Source organism: Pezoporus flaviventris, unplaced genomic scaffold (assembly GCF_033815535.1).
Source record: "Pezoporus flaviventris isolate CSIRO_AGI_PZ_B2104156 unplaced genomic scaffold, CSIRO_AGI_Pfla_v1 ptg000002l, whole genome shotgun sequence".
Lineage (NCBI taxonomy): Eukaryota > Metazoa > Chordata > Aves > Psittaciformes > Psittacidae > Pezoporus > Pezoporus flaviventris.
In genome coordinates this window covers 43,948,940-43,972,738 of record NW_026892550.1, presented here as the reverse complement: position 1 = coordinate 43,972,738, position 23,799 = coordinate 43,948,940, and the positions used below count along the sequence as shown (strand labels likewise).

Below are 23,799 nucleotides of genomic sequence, written 5' to 3'. Positions count from 1 at the left end.
TACTTAAATCATATAAAGCATGCTGTTTTAATTACATTTTTTTTTTCATGCAAGGAAAATTTTGTTGAACTTCATTTATATACTCTGAAATTAGGTTTCTCTTAAATGGAGACGTACATGAGTTTCAAGCCTAGATCTTTCCTGAACCCCAACATTGTTTGGTGCCTTGTGCTTCTAGTAATAAACCTTTCCTTGATTAGCATGAAGTTTGACTTTTTCCTCTTTAAAAATTAATTACTTACATGGATAAACTTCAAACGCATTGAATGGAGAAGATGGATTGCACCATCTAGTGGATCTGACACAAGGCTCTCGCGTATCTGACAGCAAACCTCATGTATGTCCAGTTTCTTTAAATGTTTTCTAACCTGACCCCCCTCGTCTAAGAGTAAGTCTTCCTTGCTCTGGATTTCCACTTTTATCTTAAGGACCTGGGAATACCAAAGGCAAATCTTGCCAGTAAAGACAAAGGTGAGGAAGGAATTGAGTACTGAGGCTTTTTCTGTGTATGTTGTCCCCAGGTCCCCTTCCCACATTTAGCAGTGGGCATACATTTTCCGTAGTATACCTTTGCTGTTGAAGCTGTTCTTCAAGTCCAGCTGAGCTTTGGCTTTCCTAATCCTTTCCCTGCCCACACAGGCAGTTTTTCAATATTCCTCCTGGATCATCTATCCCTGCTTTGTCTACTCCTTTTTGTGTTTCTGTTTTGTTAGGAGCTCCTAGTTCATCCATGCAGACTTGCTGTCACCTTTCATTGACTTTCTTCTCCTCTCCCATCCTAAAACATTGGAGTATCAAACAAGACTTTTGGTGGAAGCAGTATCAAAATTTAAGTAAGCAGAATTTCAGTAAAGTAGATCAGAATTTCAGCATGTGGTCCAAAGCTGTGAGATATTGTATGTGTGATCTTGAAGTGTCAGCTTCAAGTTACACCTTTATGGAACTGTGTTACACATTTATGGAACTGTGTAGTAAGCTCTGCCTTTTTTTTATTTTTTTGCAGATTGTCTCCCCATACATACTTACTATGTACAGTTCCCTTTGTGACTGAAGTGGTACAAGAGTGTTGAGATGTGTATGAAGAAGTCATGGGGTGGGGAGACCAACAAATTTGGTTGATGTGATTTTTTTTTTTAATTATTATTATTATTATTGTTCTTTATTTTTTTTATGGTGTTATCTCAGGAAGATAGTATGGACTTGATAAAATAACGTGGTAGTTCAGGTTTTTTCCAGTTAAGGAAGTTTCAAATTGCTTGGGCTACCTACTTGGCTTGAAATAACCTGTTTTTCACACTGAGCTCTGTGAAGGTTATTTATATAGCAGATTAACTGCCCTGTGCTTAAATAACCCAAACATTCTCAAGTTTATAACTCCCTAACTTCATTTCTCAAAGATAAGCATCCTATATATAGCGTGTTCTTGTATATTTATACCTGGTCTGTACTAGTCTTGTCACTTTGGGTGGGTTATTCCACCTACATGTGTAACGAGCAGTTGACAAATATGTATCTCAGAAGCTGCACATTGCTGAAGGCGTAGACAGATCCCTATGTACTATGTAGCTAGGGACACACATGAACTGGCTGTGCTGGGTAGCCCTGTCTTGTCCTTTAGCTGTTTGGATTTTATTATACTTTTTACAAAAGAGTTATCTCCCTTCTGATATCTGAGTTTTGTGAGACACTGAAAAAACTGAATTAATGACATGCTTCAGTGGGGTTACACAAGGTCACAAATCCTTTGTTTCTGTCAAAATTCAGTTAAAACCAGAAGGAATAAAATACCTTGTCTGTAAAGATACAGAGCTAAATAGAAGGTTAATTTGGTAGTTTTCTTTTCATAGTAACAATCCATTGTTTAATTTTTTGCCCAAACCATCTTTTATCTTTTGGGTATAAGTGTTTGACCAGATAGTCTTAATTTAAGAAAGTTAAGAGTTATCTGGCAAACTCTGTTCTTTATTTGAAGACTGGCATTTTTTGATGGCATGTCAGTTAAATCTTGAAATTTGGCAGTTGTGTATGTTCTTCCTTAGATTTTGGTACTAAGGAAAAAAATACTTGAGAAGGTATAATTCTGCTTGGGCACAAAGCCATACCATTAAATTTCTGTGACACATTTCATTGGCTTTTTCTTGTGTCACTTTCAAAACTAACATTTTGATGCTCTATCAAAAAAATATAAAGTCTTCTGGGGCCAAATTGTACATGGGTCTGAGTGATCAAATAAACCTCATTTCCTCTTCAGTAAAGGCCTAATTTAAATCCCAAAGTGAATCCAGAATAACCGTAGCAAAATCTGTTTTATGAGTTCTGCTAGAGGCCATATTGCCTTGTTTTAGTTTTTTTTATATTTGTTACAGAAAGGGCATATTTACCTGATTTTTCAGGTAGTTGCAGCACTACTGTAGAAATCTGAGTGAAATCCTTTCCAGAAGGTCTTTAATACATACATCTTTTGCAGTCAAAACCGTGTGCTAGATAATTAGGAACCACACTGTGGTGTACACATAAATATTATGCTATCTTTGATACAGCTCAGATTGGTTATATGCATCTCTTTACTGTAAGTGCATATGATTTAACTTTAATTTGGCATTCAGGGAATTTGTGTGACAAAGATAACTATTTGGAACATCTGGAGTGTTTCTGTAATTTGTGTTATTTCAATTTATTGAAGATAGTGCTGAAAATTTGACAAATTATGTGCTAAAAGCAATTTTTTATGTCTTTTACTGCTTTACTGTATGACGTTTAATTGCTGATTATCGTATAATTATTTTTCTACTTGGAAGGCTTTGATCTGAATAATGGAAAATTGTACCAGCTTTTTAGTATAAAATGTTGGTGTTGGCCAGGTGAACAGAACTGTTCTGCAGAAGCACTGGCATGGTCCTGTCAAATAAGCTCTGTCAAATGGACCTCAATTCTATTGTGCACTAACCCATCTAAACGCAAACCCCTAACACAGTATGCTACTCTGATAATTCAATAATACTTGCTTGATGATTACGCAGCTCAGCTAGAGGGAAATGACCTGTAAATTATACTGTATAGATTAGAAGGAGCATCTTTATAAATATCCCACAAGACTGTCAGTTCCCATTTAGAAATAATACCATCTTTCACCCTAGTGAAAAGCACTTGGACAGCTGCTGTTAAAAAGCGTAAACCAAGTGTTACTGGTAAACTTTGAACAGTCTCATGCTTTGGAGAAGCCCATTAATAGCTGCAAAACTTAATTTTGCTAGCTATGGAGTGGATATATGTTAAAGGTGCCTTTCGGGTTTGGCATCAAACACTGCAGTTGAGTTGAATTTTAACCTGGTATAAACTGAAGCAGTTTATAAATGTAAGCTGGAGGAAGTTGAAGCAGTTCTGTTGTTCTGGTTTTCTCAGTGTGCAGACTTCCTCTGTCCCTGATCCCACTTGTCCCCCTCTCTTTTTCCAGGACAACTGTTCATATGGGAAACTGATTGAGGTTAAAACCCACCTTTATTTCCTGAATAGTTTTAACCTGAAAACAATTCACTGTGCAGTGAAGTGAAGCAGGAACCCTTTTGACAGCACAAGCAGGGGCCAAGAAGTTGAAAATGAATAGAAAGCAGAAGCGTGTGGAAATGAGTGGGTTTTGTTTATCAGTGAAGTGGGCTTATTCAGATTTAAACTACTCATGGATCTAGTGGTTAAGTTCCAATAAGAACATTTACTGTCCCTTCATGGGCAATATGAAATCGTTACAGGAAGGGAAATGTGAAGGGAAGGAGGAATCATGATAGCCATATTCCTGTAAGAGGGCATGAAGCTGTAAATTAGAAATATATTGTGTGGATCCCAAGGGAAAATAGCCAGTAATAAAGAATCAGTTCAATTGGTCTAACACAGCGAGTGTAATATATTAAACTGAACTTGCAATGACAGTAATTTCTGCCTCTTTGCCATTAATTGGCACAGTGACTTACAAAAGCTGGATCTCTTTACTGTGTTCTGCCTCACCATCTAATCAGTCATCAGAGGAGGTGAGAAAAGATTTGCTAAAAATTATTGCATAATTAGAGAAGGGTATTACGAGGCTAAAAAGGGCTTTCTCTCTTCAGTAATCTCTAATCAAATATCTGTGTGGCTATGAAGACTCTCGGGTAGTCCCTTCTGCGGCAAATTATACCTTAGAAATATCTGTAACAACTGATTATTATATAGAAAAACATGTGGATAAGTTTTTCTTGATGGTATCTTTAGACAGGCATTAAAATTTGTATGTATGTTGGAAAAAGAAAAATCCAGAAACTTCAAATTGTTACAACAGTGAATAATGAAAATATAAAAGATAGAATGCTGGTTGAATTAATACAATGGATATGGACTTTTTTTTTTCCCCCCTCATTTTTCACTTTCAATCCTACAATGTCATCCTAGAAGCAGAGCTATCCCTGGTCTTTACCATGAATACTACTGCAAGGGCTGTTGCTGGTGAGCTTTTATTCTTGCTGGTTTGGCAGTGGTGAATTTAATATTATTGAAATGCCTTTATCAAAAACGTAGCTTGAAATTTACTTATTTAACAAAGGGCTTCTCTAGAAAAACTACCATGACTTAATTTAATTAATTTCAGTTTGTTTTGCTGTTTTTCTTGATACTTGAATTATCAGAGGTGACAAATTTTCAAGTTAAATATTGGGTTTGTGAATGTGTGTAAATTTTGGCTTGCTTTTTGTCATCCTTTCAAAAATGGTCAATTCTGAGTGCTAGCTAAAAGCTTACTTGGACGAATTATACCGTAATCAATGTTTACAGTGATGTAAAGTTTTGTAAGCTGACTCTGGATTTGACTGTAGTGGACATGCTTGACATGGTTAGTAAATGTTTTGTTCTCTGGAAACATTTGTTCTTCTGCTGTTTACCTAAGTATTGCTTTGAATTTATTAGAAAGGATTTCCCTACTTCCCCCCAAATCTGTCTCATGAGGCATTAGTTAAAGAAGAGTCAAGCAGCAGGGAGTCAGAATGAAGCTTAGTAGCATGGATTTGGTATCTTAGAAAACAGAGGTCTTCAATAATAACTGCACAAATGAGTCTCACTTTCAGCACTTGATGTATTATGTATAATGCAATCTGTAGAAGAGGTGTACAGAGTTAAAAGGGGTCTTGCCAAGGCTGGGTTTTGCCTAGTGTAACTGATTTCTCCAACCTAGTTAATTGCAGAAAAAGTGAGCTCTCTAGAGGCTCATTCAGAGCAGGCTTATGTATCCCGTTGAGTGAAGGGAAAATGAGCCTTGTGGAGCTAAAATCAGCCTTTCTGAATGCTTCTCTAGGTGCCTCAAATCTTCAGATCTTGCAGTTAACATCAGACCTGGTAAAGGGGAGAAGCAAGCCAGAATGCATGGTGGCAAAATAAGATGCAATTGTAGAAGCATGGATGCCCACTTGCCAGCCTAGTTGATCTTTTTTCCTAAGCTGCATACATTTCAAATGCCAAAAAGCAATATTTTTTGTTTGATTTGCACATGTGAGGATGCAGAAGGATGATCTTTGTGCTGGTCTATGTGGACAAGTTGCACACAAAGGCATGCTGAGAAAGCACTGGAACTTCTAGAATATGGTGACATTAAAATTACTTGTACAGAGTTAACTTGCCTGCTTTGCATGTTGCACAGTGAGCTGTGAAATAGGTCCTAGCTTCATTTGTTGCTAAAGTTTGAAGGAGCGTTGTGGATGAGATAAGTCAGGGTGTTTTCATTGGAAAATGAAAAAAAGATTCTTATAAATCCATTTAAATCTTGACAAAACTGAGTTGTTTTCCCTCTTTCTCAGAAAACGTTTAAGCAGGTTCAGCAACTTCTTTCCCAGGAACTAAAAATCAAGTGTAATGTGGCACTCTGCACAAAAAAAAACCCAATACAGAGAATTAAGATTTAACGAGGTTATAAGCTACTCTGTTGTGAAGTATTTGGGCTTCATTACTAATTGGTTGGTTCTTCTACCTCTGTTTAGTGGTATCATTGAAGTGTTGGTTTAAGATAAACATGATTTCTTGTCTAGTCCCTAAGCTGTCAGGAGCACTGAATATGTTCTTGGAAACAAACATTTATTTACTTAAAGTAGTCTCTGGCTCGCTTTCTTATGCTCTTTGTTTCATTCACGATATGCACTCTGAAGAGCATTTGGGTTTCTCTCACTGATATGAATGTAAGATGAGTTGTCCAAAGAGCACTGGTTTTAGGAAAAGGTCACTGCCCTTGTGAATCCAGTGGCTTTTGTTGCTTTCATTTACAGCTTCAGTATTTTAGATATAGGCCCATTCCTCTGCTGTCAGCAGACGTCTGTGAAACCTGCAGGCCAAGAGCATACTTGCTTTTCCCCATAAAGGATGAAGGAGAAGTGACACAGAGACATAAAGATGTATTACTTCTGTCTGGCCTTTCCTTGGCAGAGGGTTTAAACTCTTCGATGAACTGTATGCTATCATAATGATGTCACATGATGGATTTCTTGGGCTTTGGTTTTTATAGCTTGCTGCTGTCAAAAAAGCAAACAAAAAAAAAGCCAGTTCTCAGGGCAACAATCAACAGGTTCCATTAGAAAGCCCACAAGTCCCCACACCTTTTGGCTATTGCAAAAGAAAAAGAATCTTGGCTCCAAGTGGAAACAATTTCCTTTGTTTCACAACTCTGGCTGATTTCCTGAGCAGGTGTTTGGTCGTTGAAATGTGGCAGTAGTCCTGGAAAAGTATGGAAAAGTGTGCTTCTCTCTACTCTCCTCACTGGTGCTCACTCTTCATAAGGTCTGTAGGCTGCATACAGCATTCCTATGTTCTGTGTAACCAGCCAGAAGGAGCCTGTGATCTTAAATGCTTTAAAGAGAACATTTGCAGCATGACATTGCTGTGTACATGGCTAACATGCAGCATAACAGAACAGGGATTTGAATATTTACAGCATGTTACGTAAATGTTGCCCTTCTGAGAATTTTCTAAATCCTCTTAGCTCTGAAGTGACAGCTTTGAATTTTTTTCTTCTTCTTTAATAAAATCAGTCTTTTCATTTATCCAGCTAAGTTTGGTAAACAAAGGATGTTTAATACTTCCTTTCATATAGCCGGATTCCTGTGTTTAAGGGTTTATCTTTGTGCACTTAAGCTTATTATGTTCCTGGGTGACTATTTTTAAAAAGCTGACTTTGCAACAGCAAGACGTGTTGCAGAGGTGGCCTTTGGAATTTTCTGTGCTTTGCCAGTGTATGCTGTGAATAGGATCCAAGGGATTGCAATAAGCAGAGAAGTGTGGGTTAGGGTATGTGAGTGTCGCATGGATATTTGAATTGTATTTTGATATACAAATAGTCAGGTTTTGGTTTGTGTGTGTGTCTATATACATACTCCTCTCAAAAATTGAGTAAGATGAGGAATTGTGCTGTGGGAAAATAAAAAGAAGGAAAACTGAAAAAATTCTGGATAGCTATCAGGATTTTCATTTGTTTAAAGCTCTAGAACCATGAGTTTGTAGTGTGCTTTGTGCTCTGGCATTTTTTTTTATGAAGTGGTAGATGCAGGTATTCACAACAGCTGAAGATGCTTCTGAAGGATGACAGAAATGTGCTGCAAAAGAGCTGACATGGGCTGAAAGGTGGTGGAGAGCTTGTAGCATGATTTGCTCTTCATATTTCAGTATGTGTGAGGTTTGGGGTGTCAATTTGGGGGAAGTTTTTTTTTCCTGGGGAAGTAAGACAGATAAGAAATTGGTTCAAAATGCTCATGAGCCATTCAGAAGCATGCTCTTTGTAAATTTAAAAGCAAAGACCTCTGTCTGGTTTTGTGGCAGTGTTATGAATGGAGAATTTAGTGTTTGCCAGGTATATAGTTGCAGAGGATGGGTGGGTATTTTGTGTTTGCATTTACACTATTTTTGCTTGCAGCTGACTGTGGAAGAAGTGATGACTACCACTGCGTACCTGGATCTCTTTTTGCGTAGTGTTTCAGAGCCAGCCCTCCTCAAGATTTTCCTCCGGTTTATTTTGCTGCACCGACATGAGAATGTGCACATCCTAGATACGCTTACTAGCCGAATCAACACACCATTCCGGGTAAGACGAGCAAGAAGGAAGTTCAGGTACTCAGCGTGGATGCTGGTTAAATATTTTAATGGGAGATTCTATATATTCAGTTGGTATCTGTTTAACTATGAATCTTCTCCCCCCCCGCCAACCAAATGTGTGATTTCTGCTTCTGTGTGTTTCATGACATTTAACTACCACTATACTAGGTTGATAAATGTGTGAGGTGGTTTCACACACACAGGAAATGGGATAGAGGAAGATGAGGGCTTTCGGAAGTCTGGATTCTCCTAGAAGATTAAAAGTATTCTGGATACTGCTGAATTAGTGCTGCCATAGATAACTCATCCTGGGACTTATAAACATACTTGTGGTGAGGAGCATTTTTGATCTTTGGAGTTTTGCCAAGCAAAAAACCTTTTCAGATAGCCCCTCTGGGAGATGATGGGAGCCCTTGTAAGGATGTCTCCAAATTGATGCAAATTGTGAATTGTAGTATTGCCAGTGTATTTCTCAGGAATCAAGTCTATATTATTGTAGCATGTTTACTTAACTGTCATGTTGCCTGCATTCTTCTTTGATTAAAAGAAGGTGCTTTCTTGCCGAAATGATCAGATTGCTGCTTCCTTTTCTTTGCCTTCACTCCTGTATGTAATAATGTTTATCTCAAATTTGCACTGAGCCCCTTTTCAGCCTAGGCACAATGCATCACAGTGGCTGGAGAGCTTGTTGACAGAGATAGTAGAGTTACCTTTGCTGACAGTTGGATCTTCTGGCAGAGAAAATGACTACTTGTTGCAATGGACTACTCTCCTGAGCCTTGCTTGGCTGGCAGTCTTGGCTGGGTCTTGTGCGATGCACAGCTTCATGGATGAAATAAGGGTAATGTTTTAGTGCAGGTACAAGAGAAGCCAGAACACCAGCATGTGCATTAAATTTGTGTATTAGAGACAGTAGCTTCATCTGAAATTTGTTTTGAAATATGAGTACATGCAAGTATAGTTACATGCTGCTGCTGCTGCATCCCTAAGTTGGATTAACTCTGAAAACTGAAGCAGCTTCTGTCAACAAAAATGCAAATGCATGCTGTTGTCTCGGCTAATCATTAATTACTGTTCCATAGGCAAATGCCATGGGAATTGTAAAGAATTCTGCAGCTCTGAGCAATTCAGAATCTCAGCCAAAATGGTTCGGTGATGCTAAATGAGTTTTCTGCAGTATAGCTTGGCCAAGTGCAAAAGTCAGAGCTGCAGCCTTCTGTGTGTTTCTGTAGCACAAAAGCTGCATGTTATTATTGATAAAAATACTTATTAATAATTCACAGGGTTAAACGTATGTACAGACAGGTGGCCAAAAGGACTTGTAAAAATATGATCCTCTTTGTCTCCTGGGCATATTTGAAACCTTTTCTTTTTACAAAATACAGAAATAGACTAGTTTTATTTATTCAGATGATTCCTGATTTGCAATATCGTTGCAAAGACAAAGGAATAATTTTTCCCTATAACTGCAGGAGATTTCTTAAATACAGGAATGTTTAAGGCAGTAGCCGTTTTTTTTAATTCCCACAGAGTGAAGAAGAGTTAGGCTTGGCTCTCACTAAATTTTGCAGAAGAAATGAGATTTTCTGGTTTTCCTTAATGTCCCCTGGCAAAAACACACCTTTTGTGCAAGGATGTGACTTCTTCCAAAAGGTTGTTGTGAAGCTCTTCAACTCTGCCCCCGCATTCTATCAAGTGAACTCCAGTTCTGGTTATTTCTTCCTCTCTTGCCTTTTTACTTGCCTCATATATTTCTGCAGACATGAGGTCTTTGGACTGGGTGTTAGCTCCTAGTACAAGCAGTGGGCAGCGGTGACAGGGCAGCAAGTTTGAGCTCTGATTTGCGTCACAGCCGGCCAGTTCATGAGCATTCCCCGTTTCTCTTCTATCTGCTTATTCCCTTTCTTTTGTTCTGCTGTGTGTGTTCTTCTGACCAAACTAGGGAAGGTAGCCAAAGAAACGTTTGCTCTTCAGAGGCTAAATGGGGTTCACTCAGACTTTGCCATTTAACTGTTTCACAGAGATACCTACCACACAAGGCAAAATACATGTATGCTCCTGAGCTAGAACAGAGCATTTTAACAGTGGGAGTAAGGGGAGTGAATGCAGAGGAGGAAATTCCATACTGTGGAAGAGAAGCTATGCCCAGGCAAGATTTAATCATAAATGAATTAGAAAGAATGTTCAGTGACTGAAAATATGAGGTGGACAAATATCTGTAGCTTTTTGCTTATTTTGCTGTATCTCTTTCTTTAGTTACTGAAAAGTGTAACTAATTTCCTATATTAATTATTTTCATTTACATAATTAATTTAGGGAGAGGCAAGATTTAAACACTAACTTGAAACTTTAGGAAAGGGTCAACTTACACTAAATAACTCTCATGAGCGTCAGCCTGGTCCCGGTGTCTGAGCCAGCTGTGAGATACTGTTTCCATGAGCAAGCAGCACAGGAGAATGTGCCCGAGAAAATATGCACTAAGAGGCAGCGGGGTAATGGCACAGTGGCCTGTGAAAACCAGCAAAAGCTTACAGCTCATGCTTCTACCAATTTGGGTACAACTGCAGCCTAGCAAGCCCCTGGCAGGTAGAAGTGTAGTATGTGATAGCTCTGAAGGTGGTGTATTCCTAATTAGTGACCAGCAAAGCCTGTAGAAATCCATGTTTTCAGTCTGTCCTAAAGCCAGTGAAAGTCGGGTGCCTGTCACAGACTAGGTTTGATTTTTGTCTCTGCTGAGTGTGACTCCTGTGATACTTAGTTTAAGGTATATTTGATCAGACCTTTGCCAGAAAGGCAAGCATGCTATTCCAATGAGGAATCCCATTTTTCTTTCCTTTCCCCTGGTCTCAGAAAGAATCTTCATGCCTTACCATAGTTCCCAGCTGTTCAAGTGAGCTGTAAAGAAGAGATTGTGAACGCTCCATATGGAGTATATTCTGACAAGAATTACTTATTTAGTCCTGGTCTGTGTCAGTACATTAAGCTGTATTTATAGAAGCATTCAGGTTCTTAATGTGCAGAACACTAATCATTCCTTATAGTTAAAGCAACAGAAACTCGAAATGGTTTATAACTTTTCTTTCAGAAAAGGAATGTAGTTGGTTCAAATTCTACATCAGAGGTAAAATCTAACAAGCTATCTTGGAAACTACAGGGTTCAGTTCATGCTAAAAGTAATTTAATGAATTTGAGTAACATTGAAGACTGGTAAATTGCTGCTTTTTTAGTAGCTTATTTGAAGGAAAATTCTGGATTGTATTTTGTTAAAATGTACCATGTTATGTGTATAGCTCTAGACAACTTTAAAAAGAATCCCGTGGAGTGCTTACAAAATGAAATATGATACTAACAGTGTCTTATAAAGCATGATGCTTGGGCAGAGACATTTTGTAATGTAGTATGCAGGGAAGATTGGAAAGGTACAATTTCCAGATCAAAAACTGACAACATCTATGTTTTTTTTTTCAGCTCTGTGTGGTCTCCTTGGCATTGTTCAGAACTCTCATAGGCTTGCATTGTGAAGATGTGATGTTACAGCTAGTTTTAAGGTAAAGCTCAAACTCCTTTTTCCACTCTTCATCCCAGTTCTGGGACACACAATCTCTACCTATGGTTGCAGAGCTGGATGAGAGTTTCTCCAAGAGAGCAGAAATCCAAGACACTACAGAGATAAGGATATTTATGATGCTGACAAAAGTCTACCAGACCTGAAGAAGTGTGATCTATGTCCTGTGATCTTCAGAGCAGATTTTTCTCTTGACTTATTTCTGTAGAAGTGAGAGAAGAGAACCTAGGAATATATTTATCACCTCCAAACTGCTCATTCCCTGCTTCTTAATGTATAATTCTTCTCTCCTGCATGTTTTCTCTAGTGTATTATACACTGTGATACAGAGCTATATACTTGTTTGCAGCTCCTGCCTTCTTTCCTATTGTTTTCCACCTCTATGAGCCCTCACTCACTGAGAATACATAACAATCTACCTACAGCAGTTCAAGAGCCTGAAGTAATGTACTAAATGCATTGATTATTTTTGCTTTTAACTGATGGTTCTATGCATTGCTTCAAAATACTTACCATTTTGGTTATTTATTTGGAAATACTGGTTTAACTGAATTTAGCACTGTAGATCACATGAATGTTTCAGATACTCTGTCACTCCATGCACTGGCATTAAGGTGAAATACTTTATAGCTCTGGCTCATGTGCCTGGTGATGCTGACAGGACCTCAGTGAACTCGCATTGCCACTCTAGCAGCAGTAGAGTGCTGTATTTAATCTTATTCATTTATTTAGGGAATCCTTTAGAATTTGTTTTCATTTGAAATGGCAAAACATCAGTTCAGTTAACACTAAGGCTCTTAATAAAGTGCTCTTAAAGAGTTGAACAAAAGTGCTCTGAAGATGTTCAACACAAGGCTGTGCTTCCTCTGTTCCTTGTACATCCCATAGCTCCCCAGCCTCAGAGCTCAGTCTTCATCTACTGCAGTAAAACACCTTGATGACCCTTCCTTCCTTTTTGCTGGCTGCTTGCCTGGCAAACATGAACAGCTTCTCTCTGAATTTCACAGGAAAACAAATAAATTGAGGATTCTGAGACAGAACTCATGCAGTTTAGATTGGATATAAGGAGGAAATTATTACCAAACCACTGTGCTGGCCTTTGACATCTGCCCATCCCACACTTCCTCCATCCCTTCTTACAGCAAGTTTGGTCTGACCTGCAAAGGATTGTTCACTTCCCTGTTCTGACACAACTGATCTCCTATGTCTACTCATCTTGACAGTTCCCCATCAAACCATAGCTTTGCAATACAGAAAGTCAGGATTTTATGCACTTGAGAGGGTATCACTGTCAAGTTCATTATTACTGTTTCTTTTGATTTGTTGAGGGCAGGAGGGTGGGAATGGTATTTTGTACGTTGTTGCTTTCTCTAATGTGAGAGGATGATGCGGTAATGCTAGACACTGTTGTTTCAGGTATCTGATCCCATGTAACCACATGATGTTGAGCCAGCGTTGCGCTGTGAAAGAGAGAGACTGTTACTCTGTGTCTGCTGCAAAACTGCTGGCCCTGATGCCAGTGTGTTGCTCCACTGGGATCACCTTAACAGTTGAAAGCCAAGGAAAAGATTATATTCTATGGACAAAAGCAGCACAAACTAAAGGTAATTGGTGCTCAGGGGAAGGCCAGATCATGAACTGAGTTTGATTTGGTAGCAAGCAGCTCATGGGAGCGAAAGGAAATGTGGACAACAAAAAGCAGGGCAGGCCTGGACAGGAAAGCTGCTTGAATTCCTGCCATGTGTCCAGGTTTATTGAAACCTGTTTTGAACAGATATCAAACTTGAATATGCATTTGTGGAAATAATGTACAGACACATGACAGCAACTCTTGCTGCTTCAGTGTGTCAGTGTTGTTTCAAAGGCTGAATGTGGGCTGGTCTCTCAGAAATCTCAGAGTTACGGCTCTGTCTTGGCAATAGGAATGAGTCATGTATGTTTATGAGCAAACCTCTCAATCTTTATGCTTTGATCTTCCTGCTTTATTGGATGGTTGGGTCTAAAGACTCCATCTGCCATGTTTTAGTGAGTGCCTTGCTAAGAACTTTTGATATATTACTCATGGTATGAATAATCTTCTTTACTTTCAGACTCTGGTAGACGCTTTTCTGAATCTACCTGCATTGTAGAATACGGAAGATCTGTGGACCTCAGCTACTTGCAGTACCTGGGTGAAGCTCAAGAAGCCATCCTTCAATGCCTGAAAGATTGTAAAGTTTGGTCTGCCTTGTATGATGGAGTAAACCCTGATCCAGACACCTTTATCCAAACGCTTGCTGAGGAGAACAATACAGATGTGGAACACCCCATGTTTCGGCTCCAGCAAAGGACACCTAGCATGTGTAGCTCCTCTCAAACAGCTCCTTTTAGTGAAAAGATGCAGTTGGAGCTAGAATGGGATGATAGCTATGACACAGGAATTTCTCCTGGTTCTGATGTGAGCTCACCACAACCGTATGATGATCTGGGAAACGCAGAGATGCAGCCACCTGCAGAGCCACCAAAATACATCCAAGAAATGAAAAAAAGTGCCATCATGCTCATCAAAGGATCTTACATAGAGGAATCAGACTTTCAGGATGATATTATGGTTTACAGGTTATGTGCCCAGAAGGATACTGAAGAGGATGACAGCTCCAAGGAGAAAACTTTAAATACAGCCAGAGAACATAAGGTCCAAAGCCAGACTGTAGTCAATGGGCCTCTTGCAAAGAGCCAACTGGAAATCGACTTGGATGAGCACAGTAAGAGAAATTCAAGCTTGACTCAAGGTGTAATGAAAGAACAAATAAACCAGAATATGATGGAGATCGATCCACAGCCAGACATAGAGTTGAAGCTTTCTCCTCAGGAGGCAGATCGTAACTTAAGTGTAAGACTGCTGAGCACAGATGGTGAGGATTTCATTGCACAGTATGACAAAATTATTAAGGAACTGGATCCAAACAGTGCAAGCTTGGAGGAGCAACAGTTGGATACTCCTGACCCTGTCTCTCCTGCAGAAGAGGAGGAGGACTTTGAGAATTTCTCAGCAGACACCCCTTCTGCGGAGAGTGTGTCATCTCCCTTTGGACCAAAGGAGGATGTTTCTCCTAAGCACGCTGGAAGGAGCCAGAGTGCTCCATTTACAGGTGGAATGTCCCGTTAATGACATACGTAACAAATACAGGAAGTCATGTTGATTAAAGGTGTCCCACTGTGTAGCACGCAGCACAAGCACAGAGCAAGGAACAGACCTGGCACTATAGAGAATATAGCCCAAATAGCTAAGGCTGGCCCAGGAAGAGTGAGAGGTCCAACATGAAAGTAGAGCAGAGCAAGCAGTGTGGTGACAGCAAGTGGTGGTGCTCAGGGGTCTTCTGGGTTGCTTTTCTTTTTTTTTTGGTAATTGTTTAAAATCTTGAGCAGGGGCTATGCTCTTTGTATGTGAGCACCCCATCACGCTAGAGGAAGCTTTTGCAGTTGAAATGGAATTAGAGTTACTGTTCTAGTGTACAGAGGTCAGGTAAATAATCCCTCCTGGTGGCTGTCACGTTGCCTTTCTCCTCTGCTATTTCCCATTTTAGCACGAGGTGGCAGCACTTGTGCCAGGTCTGTACGTGCCTGTCTCCATGCTCTGTCCTGGCACCCTATTCCTCCAGTGTCAGGTCAGCCCTCGCTGTTGGGATGTTTTTCTGCCTTGTGCCAGGCAGCATTTTAAGCTTGGTCTCCGCAAACTGTCCAAGCCATTCAGGAATGACAGTGCTGCCGAAGGTTAGAGTGGGCTTGTGATCTGTATATCTCCTTGCGCAAGGGTCTTCTGGTCTTTAATTGGGTTTCCTAGATACCACAGTCATACAAATAATAAGAAATGATAATGTATCTAGGTTTCCTCATCCAAAATAAAACCTCTATAAGATGGCTTCTTGTTCATTTGAAAGGAGGGAGAAAAAGCATTTGTGTCCTTTGAAATGAGGCCCTTTCTGGTCAGCTGTGGCCAGCTTGTCTGGCACTGTTTCTTAATTGAAAATTCAGGCTGTTTTTCAATCAATTTGCTATTTTTGCTGTAGTGACAATTTCCTGTAGTACCAGAAGCTAATCACATTCAAACCTTTCTGTTTCCCATTATCTGCTGTCAAGTGCAGCTCAAAAATGTTGTTCCTGACTCTCGTTCTTCATCTGATCCCTGCCTGTTTGTTCCTTTCAAAAAAACCCACACCAAAACCCACACCAAAACCACACAGAAAAACTCACCCTCCCCAAACCCACAAGACCCCACAACCAAGCAGAACAAAACAGTAAAAACAAACATGAAAAGCCTTGCTGTTTGCTCCACATGTTTTATGTTATTTACCTTGCTTTAAAGAAGATCTTAGTGATTGTAAGTAAGGAGGTGCTCGTAACAATACCTCAGAAATGTTGAGATTGCAGTATCTTTCAAATACAATAATATATTTAATTTGGAATGCTGTATTTGCATATGTGTGATGAGGATTTCTGGTTGCTTTCACTGTTTTGGGATGCTGTCATGGGATCGTGGGGCTTCTCTGCAGAATCAGATATCAGACAGAGGCTCCCAATAAGTGTGCAGAGATGCTCTTTTCAGGTCTGTGGATCTGTGAAGAAAATGTCCTATGCCTGTGTGCAATTTTCCCCTGAGCAAGGAAGAATGTGGTGTTCGGGAACAGGAGAGCTTGACTTCATGGCCACATAAAGATGCGCAGTCAGGAAAAGAATTATTTTTTTGACTTCTCATCAGTTTACCCTGTTTCTTTCAAGGCTTGCAAGCTCTAATTCTTGTCCCGGTCTTTTCATGGGGCGAAAGTCACTCTACCACTGAGAAATTTTTGGATGTATTGGTATCCTCTGTTGCAGTGGCATACTGCACTTGTTACAAGTATTTAGCTTCAGCTTTACCTGCTTAGCTTCCAAGTCTGATGTAGAGGAGAGAAACAGTGATATCTCTTAGCTCCTTCCCCTGCCATCTCTTTTGATACAGTACTGTTCCCACTGCACTGTGGTCCTCAGGAGCTTTGTGGAAATGTCACCATGAACATGAGAGGGGAAGTAGTAGGTTATGTAGGGACAGGAGAAACTCTACCTCGACAAAATGTCTTGGAGTTTCTCCACTGGGTATCCAGGCAGGTGGGATTCCTGTAGGATGTGATGTTAACCTTCACTCTGATGGCCAGCGTGGTGGCTGAAAGGTAGCAGCCACATAAAGTCTTGTCAGCACCGGCCCTCCTTCCTTTCCTTTTGTGAGCGGAGCTGTGTGTCATCATGATATATGAATCTCGAGGGAGTGCTTGCTTTGTACTCATGCTTGCTATAAAACATGATAGACTTCAGCCTTTAGTGAAGCTATGTTAGATGAAGTAGCAATGTATGTGCTTCTGATTTGCTCCTTACTGTTGTGTTTGCCTAGAATTTCTTTAGCCTCTGCCATAGTTCACAGTGCGCACATTAAGCTGGGCTAAATTACATGTAACTGGGCTACAAACAGCCATTTGTTAGCTGAGGGGTGGTGGGATGGGGTCGGATTATAGCCACCTGCTTGACCCTAGAAATGCCTGTGACATGCATTTTGTGCCAGGGACAAGGGTGGTGTATTCAAAGCTATCAGTCCTGTATCAAAATCACTTAGGGATTCTTCTGCATGGTTTCCCTAGCTTTTACACAGCCAGAATAGAGTGGTGGGACTGGGTGTGGGACAAGGGATGTTTCTAAGGCTTTACTTGTGTTTAGGTCACTTGTACAGACTGCCTCAAGCATCTCACCAGCTGTATTGTCTAATGATGTGTAGTATTTGGTTAAAGTCATGCTCAGCCTTACAAATATTTCTTAAGCTTGAGCACTAGGGGTTTATGTACTTCCATGGTAAATGCTCTTGTACTTCAGCAGTTATCCTGCAGCAGGAATACACAAACTAAAGCTATTATTTACTGGTGACATTTATATGATTAAGCCTATGTCTACCAATAATTTTGTTTATAAATCTATTTTAATGTCTTCCCTGCTTTGTGTGACTCTTTGCAGTGCTGAAGATGCCATTTCTTGTGATGTGAACTATCACAGATCTTGATTTTTATGTTTTGAGTAGAATGTTTATATTTCCTTTAGAACACCACAGGGTTTTTATAAGAAAGCTAGCTATAATTTCCTTTGCCCAGTCATAAAAGTAAGGCACAACAAGAGTAACAAGGGCAGATTCAGTTTCATTGAAACTAGTGATACCATTCCAGTTAAATTCAGGGGGAACAGAACAGTAGACCGTAAGGTACTAGGCTAAATCCTTACTGGAACATGTAAAGAGAATAGTTCTGCATGTAAAATGTGCCATTAATGTGAACTGATTGGCTAGCTAGCAAAAGTGCTTCTAATCACAAAGCTTTTAACACCTCTGTTAAGTCTATTTTGTCTGTTCAGATACAGTTTGTTTTTTCTCCCTACTGGCTTTAATTAGTGTGTGGGAGGTCTAATTTTGTTGGTTATGATGATCAAAATTCCTTTCAAATGCCTGTTTCCTGGATCTTAGAATTTTTCTTCTGTGGAAACAAAAGCATTGATTCCTTCTTGTTCTTCTCTTGCAGGACCGTTCATCAGTGTAGTGTTGTCAAAGCTGGAGAACATGCTGGAGAATTCCTTGCATGTCAATTTACTGCTTATTGGGATTATTACTCAGCTGGCAAGTTACCCACAGCCTCTTCTTCGCTCCTTTCTGCTCAACACCAACATGGTGTTCCAGCCTAGTGTGCGGTCACTTTATCAGGTATTTGACCACAACTGTTAGCCGTACCTATTGAAACGATATTTTTGGTGTCTCATTAAACCTTAGGTTAGCTCTTTCCAGTTCCACCTGTTGCTTTTCCACCTGTCTGAGAGCTTCTCATCTCATTTCCATGCTTTAATTACATTTGTAATGAAACTGGAAAGGAACTGAAAATTCTGCATGACCATAAGTTTTTTCACAACTCTATTTTAAGGCAGCTAGAGAAAGCCTGAGTGTTCAGTCTGTGGCTGCACTGGGAGTGAGGCAGGAAGCAGTAATTGTTATTGTTGTTTCGGCAGGTGCTGGCATCTGTGAAAAATAAAATTGAGCATTTTGCTTCTGTTGAAAAAGACTTCCCAGGTCTTCTCCTGGAGGCCCAGCAGTACTTGCTTTTTCGTGTGGACATGTCTGATGCTGCGGAAGAATTGCTAACCAAAGGTAAATGTTAACCACACTCAGAGGGGTGCTGGGTGGAATGACTCACCATTTACCTCTCTCCTTTTCTGCAGGATGATTAAATGTAGGTGTGGTGTGGTGTGAATATCATCAGCCAGATGCATCCTTCTGATTTTAAACTGATGATGCCCAGTAGGCTACAGTATATGGATCTATTTGGATATTCTTTGCTCTTTAGAAGCTTTTATTTGCTGTCTGCTGAACAGAAAATATCTTTTTAAAGCAGTAACAAAATCAGCTCTTGGCTTGCTGTCAGTTTGGCCATAAACAAACTTGCTTTCAAGGCATGAGGTGAGGTGGCATATGTGTATGATTTCGTTTTATTTTTAGCCTGACCTTCAGTTAGTCATTGGCTCTTTTTTGACAAATGTTTGAGAGGACAGAAGTCCAGGATGAATTGATTTCTGCAACAACTGAATAAGGCTTTGTGTCATGGTGTGGGCTACTACTGAAGGAGATAAATATTAATATTAGCCAGAAAACTTCTAATATACTTTTTTGAATGAAACCCAAAGCAAACAACAACAACAAAAGAAGGGGTGTGTGGAGGGTGGGTGGGTGTGAAAGCCAGGACACTGAGAGCAGTGGGGAATTAAATAGATATCATTCCAACAAGTTTTCCAGGGGACTTCTGTAAGACCTGCTGTTTCTCAAGCAAAGTGCGCACTACACCTGTCTAGAGTGTTACCGGTATTTACACTGCCATGGGGGAAGGTAGTCAAAGTAAGCAAAATGAAGAATCTTAAGTTCTAACTAAGAACTTTCCAGATGCAGCCAGGCAACTAATAGAGTTGGGGCCCAGCCATGAGGACGTGCTTGTTCTCAGCTTGCTGTTGAGCAGACAGTGTTGGGCGCAGGTTTCCCTTAAAAGCCAACTTCCTGCATGATGAGAATGCATAAAATTTGGTGAGAGCAGTGACTGCAGTGATTTAAGAGCTGACTCAGCCACAGGGTTCAAGAGAGGCTGCTGTGCTATGGTTATGTGCTTTCTCATCATTAGGAGTCATTAATAATCACCCTCTGCCATTAATAATCACTCTGTGAAGATGTTGATACTTTTCTTGGGTTTCCAAAGGTGTGGGAAGCAGAACTTTTATTGTACCATTTTAGTTGTGTTTTCATTTTCAAGGTTCTGAAGAATAATATACGTAGTCAGCAGGGTCTGTGTTTCTAAGACTTGCAGTACATCTAGTCTGTAAAATTATGATCTTGCTAAGGCTGTTTCTCAAAGAATTAGACTGTGGAAGGTGCATGCCATAAAGGAGCTGTTCATTGCAAACATCAGTAGCATTTTAGGCTCCACATTCTCGTGCCATAGATTAGAAAGCCTTACAGTTAGATGGTACTGTAGGTAGCATGTGGGGATGAGATTAGGAGGCAACACTTAGAGTCCCTTTTTTTCAGGTGCTGGCAATAAGAAGTTTTATATAATGCATTCCCAATAGCATTTATTTATACTTCCTATTTTACATCAGTTTTCTTCCGTGGACTTCAGAATTTGCCAGGTTGACTCATGCTGGACATTATTTAGGAATTCAAAATAAGACTGCTTAGTCATCCTCTTGGTACATTTTCTTCTGTGATGTGACAACTCCTGCAAAGAGATGGAGAATAAATAAATGTCTGGATAACTGCAGACTTGGTTCCCCACAAGACTGGTGATGTGAGTCATTAAACTGTAACCCTAGGGGCAAGTTGGCTCAGTCGTCCATCAACCCACTGTAGTTCATTATATTTATTAAGAAGTTCAAGGTAGGACCAGTTGCAATAATGCTAAATGAAAAAAAAAAAACCAGGAGGAATTCCTGTAGAATTATTCACATTAGCTTGAATGCCACCTTTGAGCACCATGCAAACTGGCTGTCCTTTGGGTTTTCCCCCCCCTAACCCCCCAAATGGAAGTGATGAGTAACCCCAAAGTTTTAAGCACAGGTCTGAGCATAACTGGCCTCCTGCAGAATTCACATCTGAAAAATGGAAGCCAGATTTACTGGGGGACACAAATGTAAGCCACAAATATTCTAGAGCATTTCCTTTCTCTTGACAGTGATGGTCTCTGAAGGCGTTTGAGCAGAAAAGGATAATTATTTTCTGCTCACAGTAGTATGTGCTTTCCTTACACAGTAGTTTGGGTTCTGGTTAGGTAGGTAGAGCTGCCTAGAGGTGATGTAGATCCCATATGAAATGCTGCCCCTCTTTCATGTGTGTAGGTGACACTATCTCCAAAGTACTCAGTTTCTCAACTGTATGATTCGGTTTGTACCCTCACTCTAGAAAGAAATGGACAGTCGTGGTCAAAGAGAAACATCAAATCTCTGGTGTCTAGAACAGCTTTCTGTGTTTCTTCCCCTCACCACCACCTCCACACACCCTCCCTCCCCCTCCCCCCCAAGCAGATAAATGTAAATCAAAATGATTTTTAGAAAAAAAGTATCAATTTGGATGCTTTTTGAAGGGAAGAGTTTAAAAACGAGTAATCTTGGACAGTATCCTCGCATTCTAGTTACATTGGCTAATCTGTTTTAAAAAGCTTAAGATATTAATTATGAAACATTTTGATGTTAGAAAATCTAAAAAAAAAAACAATCTTCAAGGGAAGCTCAAAACTTTGTCTTTTCATTGTAATTCATAATTTAAGTTGTTTTCCTCCCACAGCCAGACTTTTCCACAGCACTGAAATTCCTGTACTGTGTCTGTAGTAGGCATTTGTAGAATAACAATATGAATGATTGATAAGTCTGGAGTCGGAAAGGTTTTTGAAACTCCAGAAAAGTACAACTCTGTTAGGTGATTAAGATGAACATTTCTTTTGAGTATTTGGAAATGTACGGTAATCCCACAGTGCTTCAGGAGAGCTACAGAGGGATTGCTCTGCTGCATTCGGTGAGGCATTCCTCTACTGGTCCTTGGTCCTCACACTGGCTGCTTGGAGAGGTTTCAGAAAATGGATGCTGTAACCTGTTGTTTTAACACAAACTTCTTGCACTTCAGAGGCAACCTGTTCTTAAGGCAGCAGTGTAGTGTTGCCTTATCTGCTGCGAGTTAATCTGACAGTCCCTTATGTTTTTTGATGATTTACTTACACAGCTCATGAGAACATCTACTTGTAAGTTAGACAGGATTTTGTCTCTCTCTGCTTCTGGCCTCAATGATACCTTGTGGCAGCGAGTTCTGCAAGTTAATTTTAATTTGTACAGTATTTATTTCCATCAGTGTTACATTGTGTCACCTTTTTAGTTTCTCTAAATTAATTATCGTCTAATTAAAGCTCTGTTCTACTTCAAGTTGAAGCAAGGAGCAATTGATTGAAATTTAAGTGCTGCTGTTACTGTAATTCCATGCATTCTGATGCTTAAGCCCTGATCCTCTGAACTCTGGCAGCAGAGATCAGATAGCAAAGCACACGGTGGTTTTTCGCTTGCCCTTTTCTTACTGTTTAGCTGCTTTACAGGGAGTTAAAGGTAAGTGCAGTTAGTGGGGAACACAGCTGTAGAAAACTCAACTTTCCAAACGTTTTTTCCCTTAGTTTCAACTTGCTTCAAACTCTCACGGTGATGTGGTAACTCAGCCTCAAATCCATTTGCACGATGATTCATGGGGAGAGGATAGAGAAAGAAAGAGAGAAGTAAAGCCCAAGCTGTATTTTGATCTGGGGGAGGGCTAGAGCATAGTATCATTTAAACTGAGACAAACATGCTGGGTCTAGATGGATAGATATTATCTACTATTTCATAAGGTAAATCCATATTACTCTTTCCCTTGACTCCTGCCCACATATTTCTGTCATCAGAGCTGGAACTGAATAATGTATAACCTAGGGAAAGAGAGCTAATAAAAATGCAATAGAATCAGGCCATGTAGAGCTTTAAAATGTTGGATTAATGGAGTATCTCCCTGCATGGTCTGGGTACAGCAAACTACACCTCTGAACATAACCCTCTTAAACTGGGTTTGGACACTGTGCAAATACCAGGTATGCTTAATATACTGAATCTTTTTGTTTTCCTTTTTTTTTCCTGTCCTCTTGCTCTCTTCCTCTTTTTCCTGGCTTTAGGTAATATCCAGCACAGCAGCAATGCAGGCAAAGGAAAGAACTTCTCTGAAGCTTACCCAGCGGTACTCCAGCCTTTCCTGGTACAGAAAAGAAAGAAAGGCCTGGCTCATCCCAGCCTTCCTGCCCACGTGAGGAATGCCGTACTTGCAGCTGCCCTCTTCCCAGAGTTCCTGAAGGAGCTGGCAGCTCTTGCCCAGGAACATTCCATTTTATGTTACAAAATACTGGGGGACTTTGAGGATTATTATTAGTGGGGTTTTAAAATGTGTTTTTTAAAAAAGCTTTTGGAGTTCAAATTTTTAATGCGAAGCTGCTTACAAAAGAAGGTTGTACTTCAGTAATTCCTGAAAATACTTGATTTGGAGGGGGAAGGAGGAGACATAATGTTATTCCATGTTACTTTATATTAGGCCTTATAATTTCCCTCTGTGCTATGTAACTTATTTCAGAGATTTCTGATACTGCTCCTACTGCAGGTCCCTACTTTATCTCCTCCTCTTTACCCAACCACCTTCTTTGGTGTAACTGAATCCTGTTGAATCTCTGCGATGGACACTTGTTGGTTGGCTACAAGAGGCAAACATTTTAGCTTTTTCTGTTCCAGAAATTCTCTTCTGGATAATTAGTTAGAAGAAGTTTGGAAAAACACATATGCAAAATCTGCACAAAACCCCTTTATGCAAAGGGTTGTGCTGCTTCAAGTGTTTGTCTGTTCTTCCCTTCCTTTCCTTTTCCCCTGAAATGGGCTTCTTACCAATCCACATCTAAAGCCCTTTTTAACTAGAGGCTCTGGTTTGTTGAATTCAAGTGATCTTATGTGTGTTAAACCCATGACTAGCTGAAAGCAGGTGCTGGACCCTACACATACCATATTGCCTTATGTTA

At 39.9% G+C, this 23,799-nt stretch overlaps 1 protein-coding gene and 1 long non-coding RNA gene across 2 annotated transcripts in view; one reads left to right on the top strand and one right to left on the bottom strand.

Annotated features, from left to right (window-relative positions):
• The window catches only part of FHIP1A (FHF complex subunit HOOK interacting protein 1A), a 78,506-nt gene extending 54,950 nt beyond the window's left edge, over positions 1 to 23,556 (top strand). The window contains exons 7-13 of the mRNA XM_061477098.1: positions 7,913 to 8,080; positions 11,560 to 11,639; positions 13,073 to 13,260; positions 13,747 to 14,787; positions 18,226 to 18,404; positions 18,704 to 18,842; positions 22,915 to 23,556. Coding sequence (XP_061333082.1) covers positions 7,913 to 8,080; positions 11,560 to 11,639; positions 13,073 to 13,260; positions 13,747 to 14,787; positions 18,226 to 18,404; positions 18,704 to 18,842; positions 22,915 to 23,165 — 2,046 coding nt within the window. The 3' untranslated portion in view covers positions 23,166 to 23,556. The remainder of the gene's footprint in view (positions 1 to 7,912; positions 8,081 to 11,559; positions 11,640 to 13,072; positions 13,261 to 13,746; positions 14,788 to 18,225; positions 18,405 to 18,703; positions 18,843 to 22,914) is intronic.
• On the bottom strand, positions 20,104 to 21,198 carry LOC133281566 (uncharacterized). The gene is made up of 2 exons (XR_009747544.1): positions 20,791 to 21,198; positions 20,104 to 20,454 (listed from the first exon to the last, which is right to left on the bottom strand). It is a non-coding gene; the product is annotated as an uncharacterized LOC133281566 (long non-coding RNA).
• Positions 23,557 to 23,799: the final 243 nt, after the last annotated feature.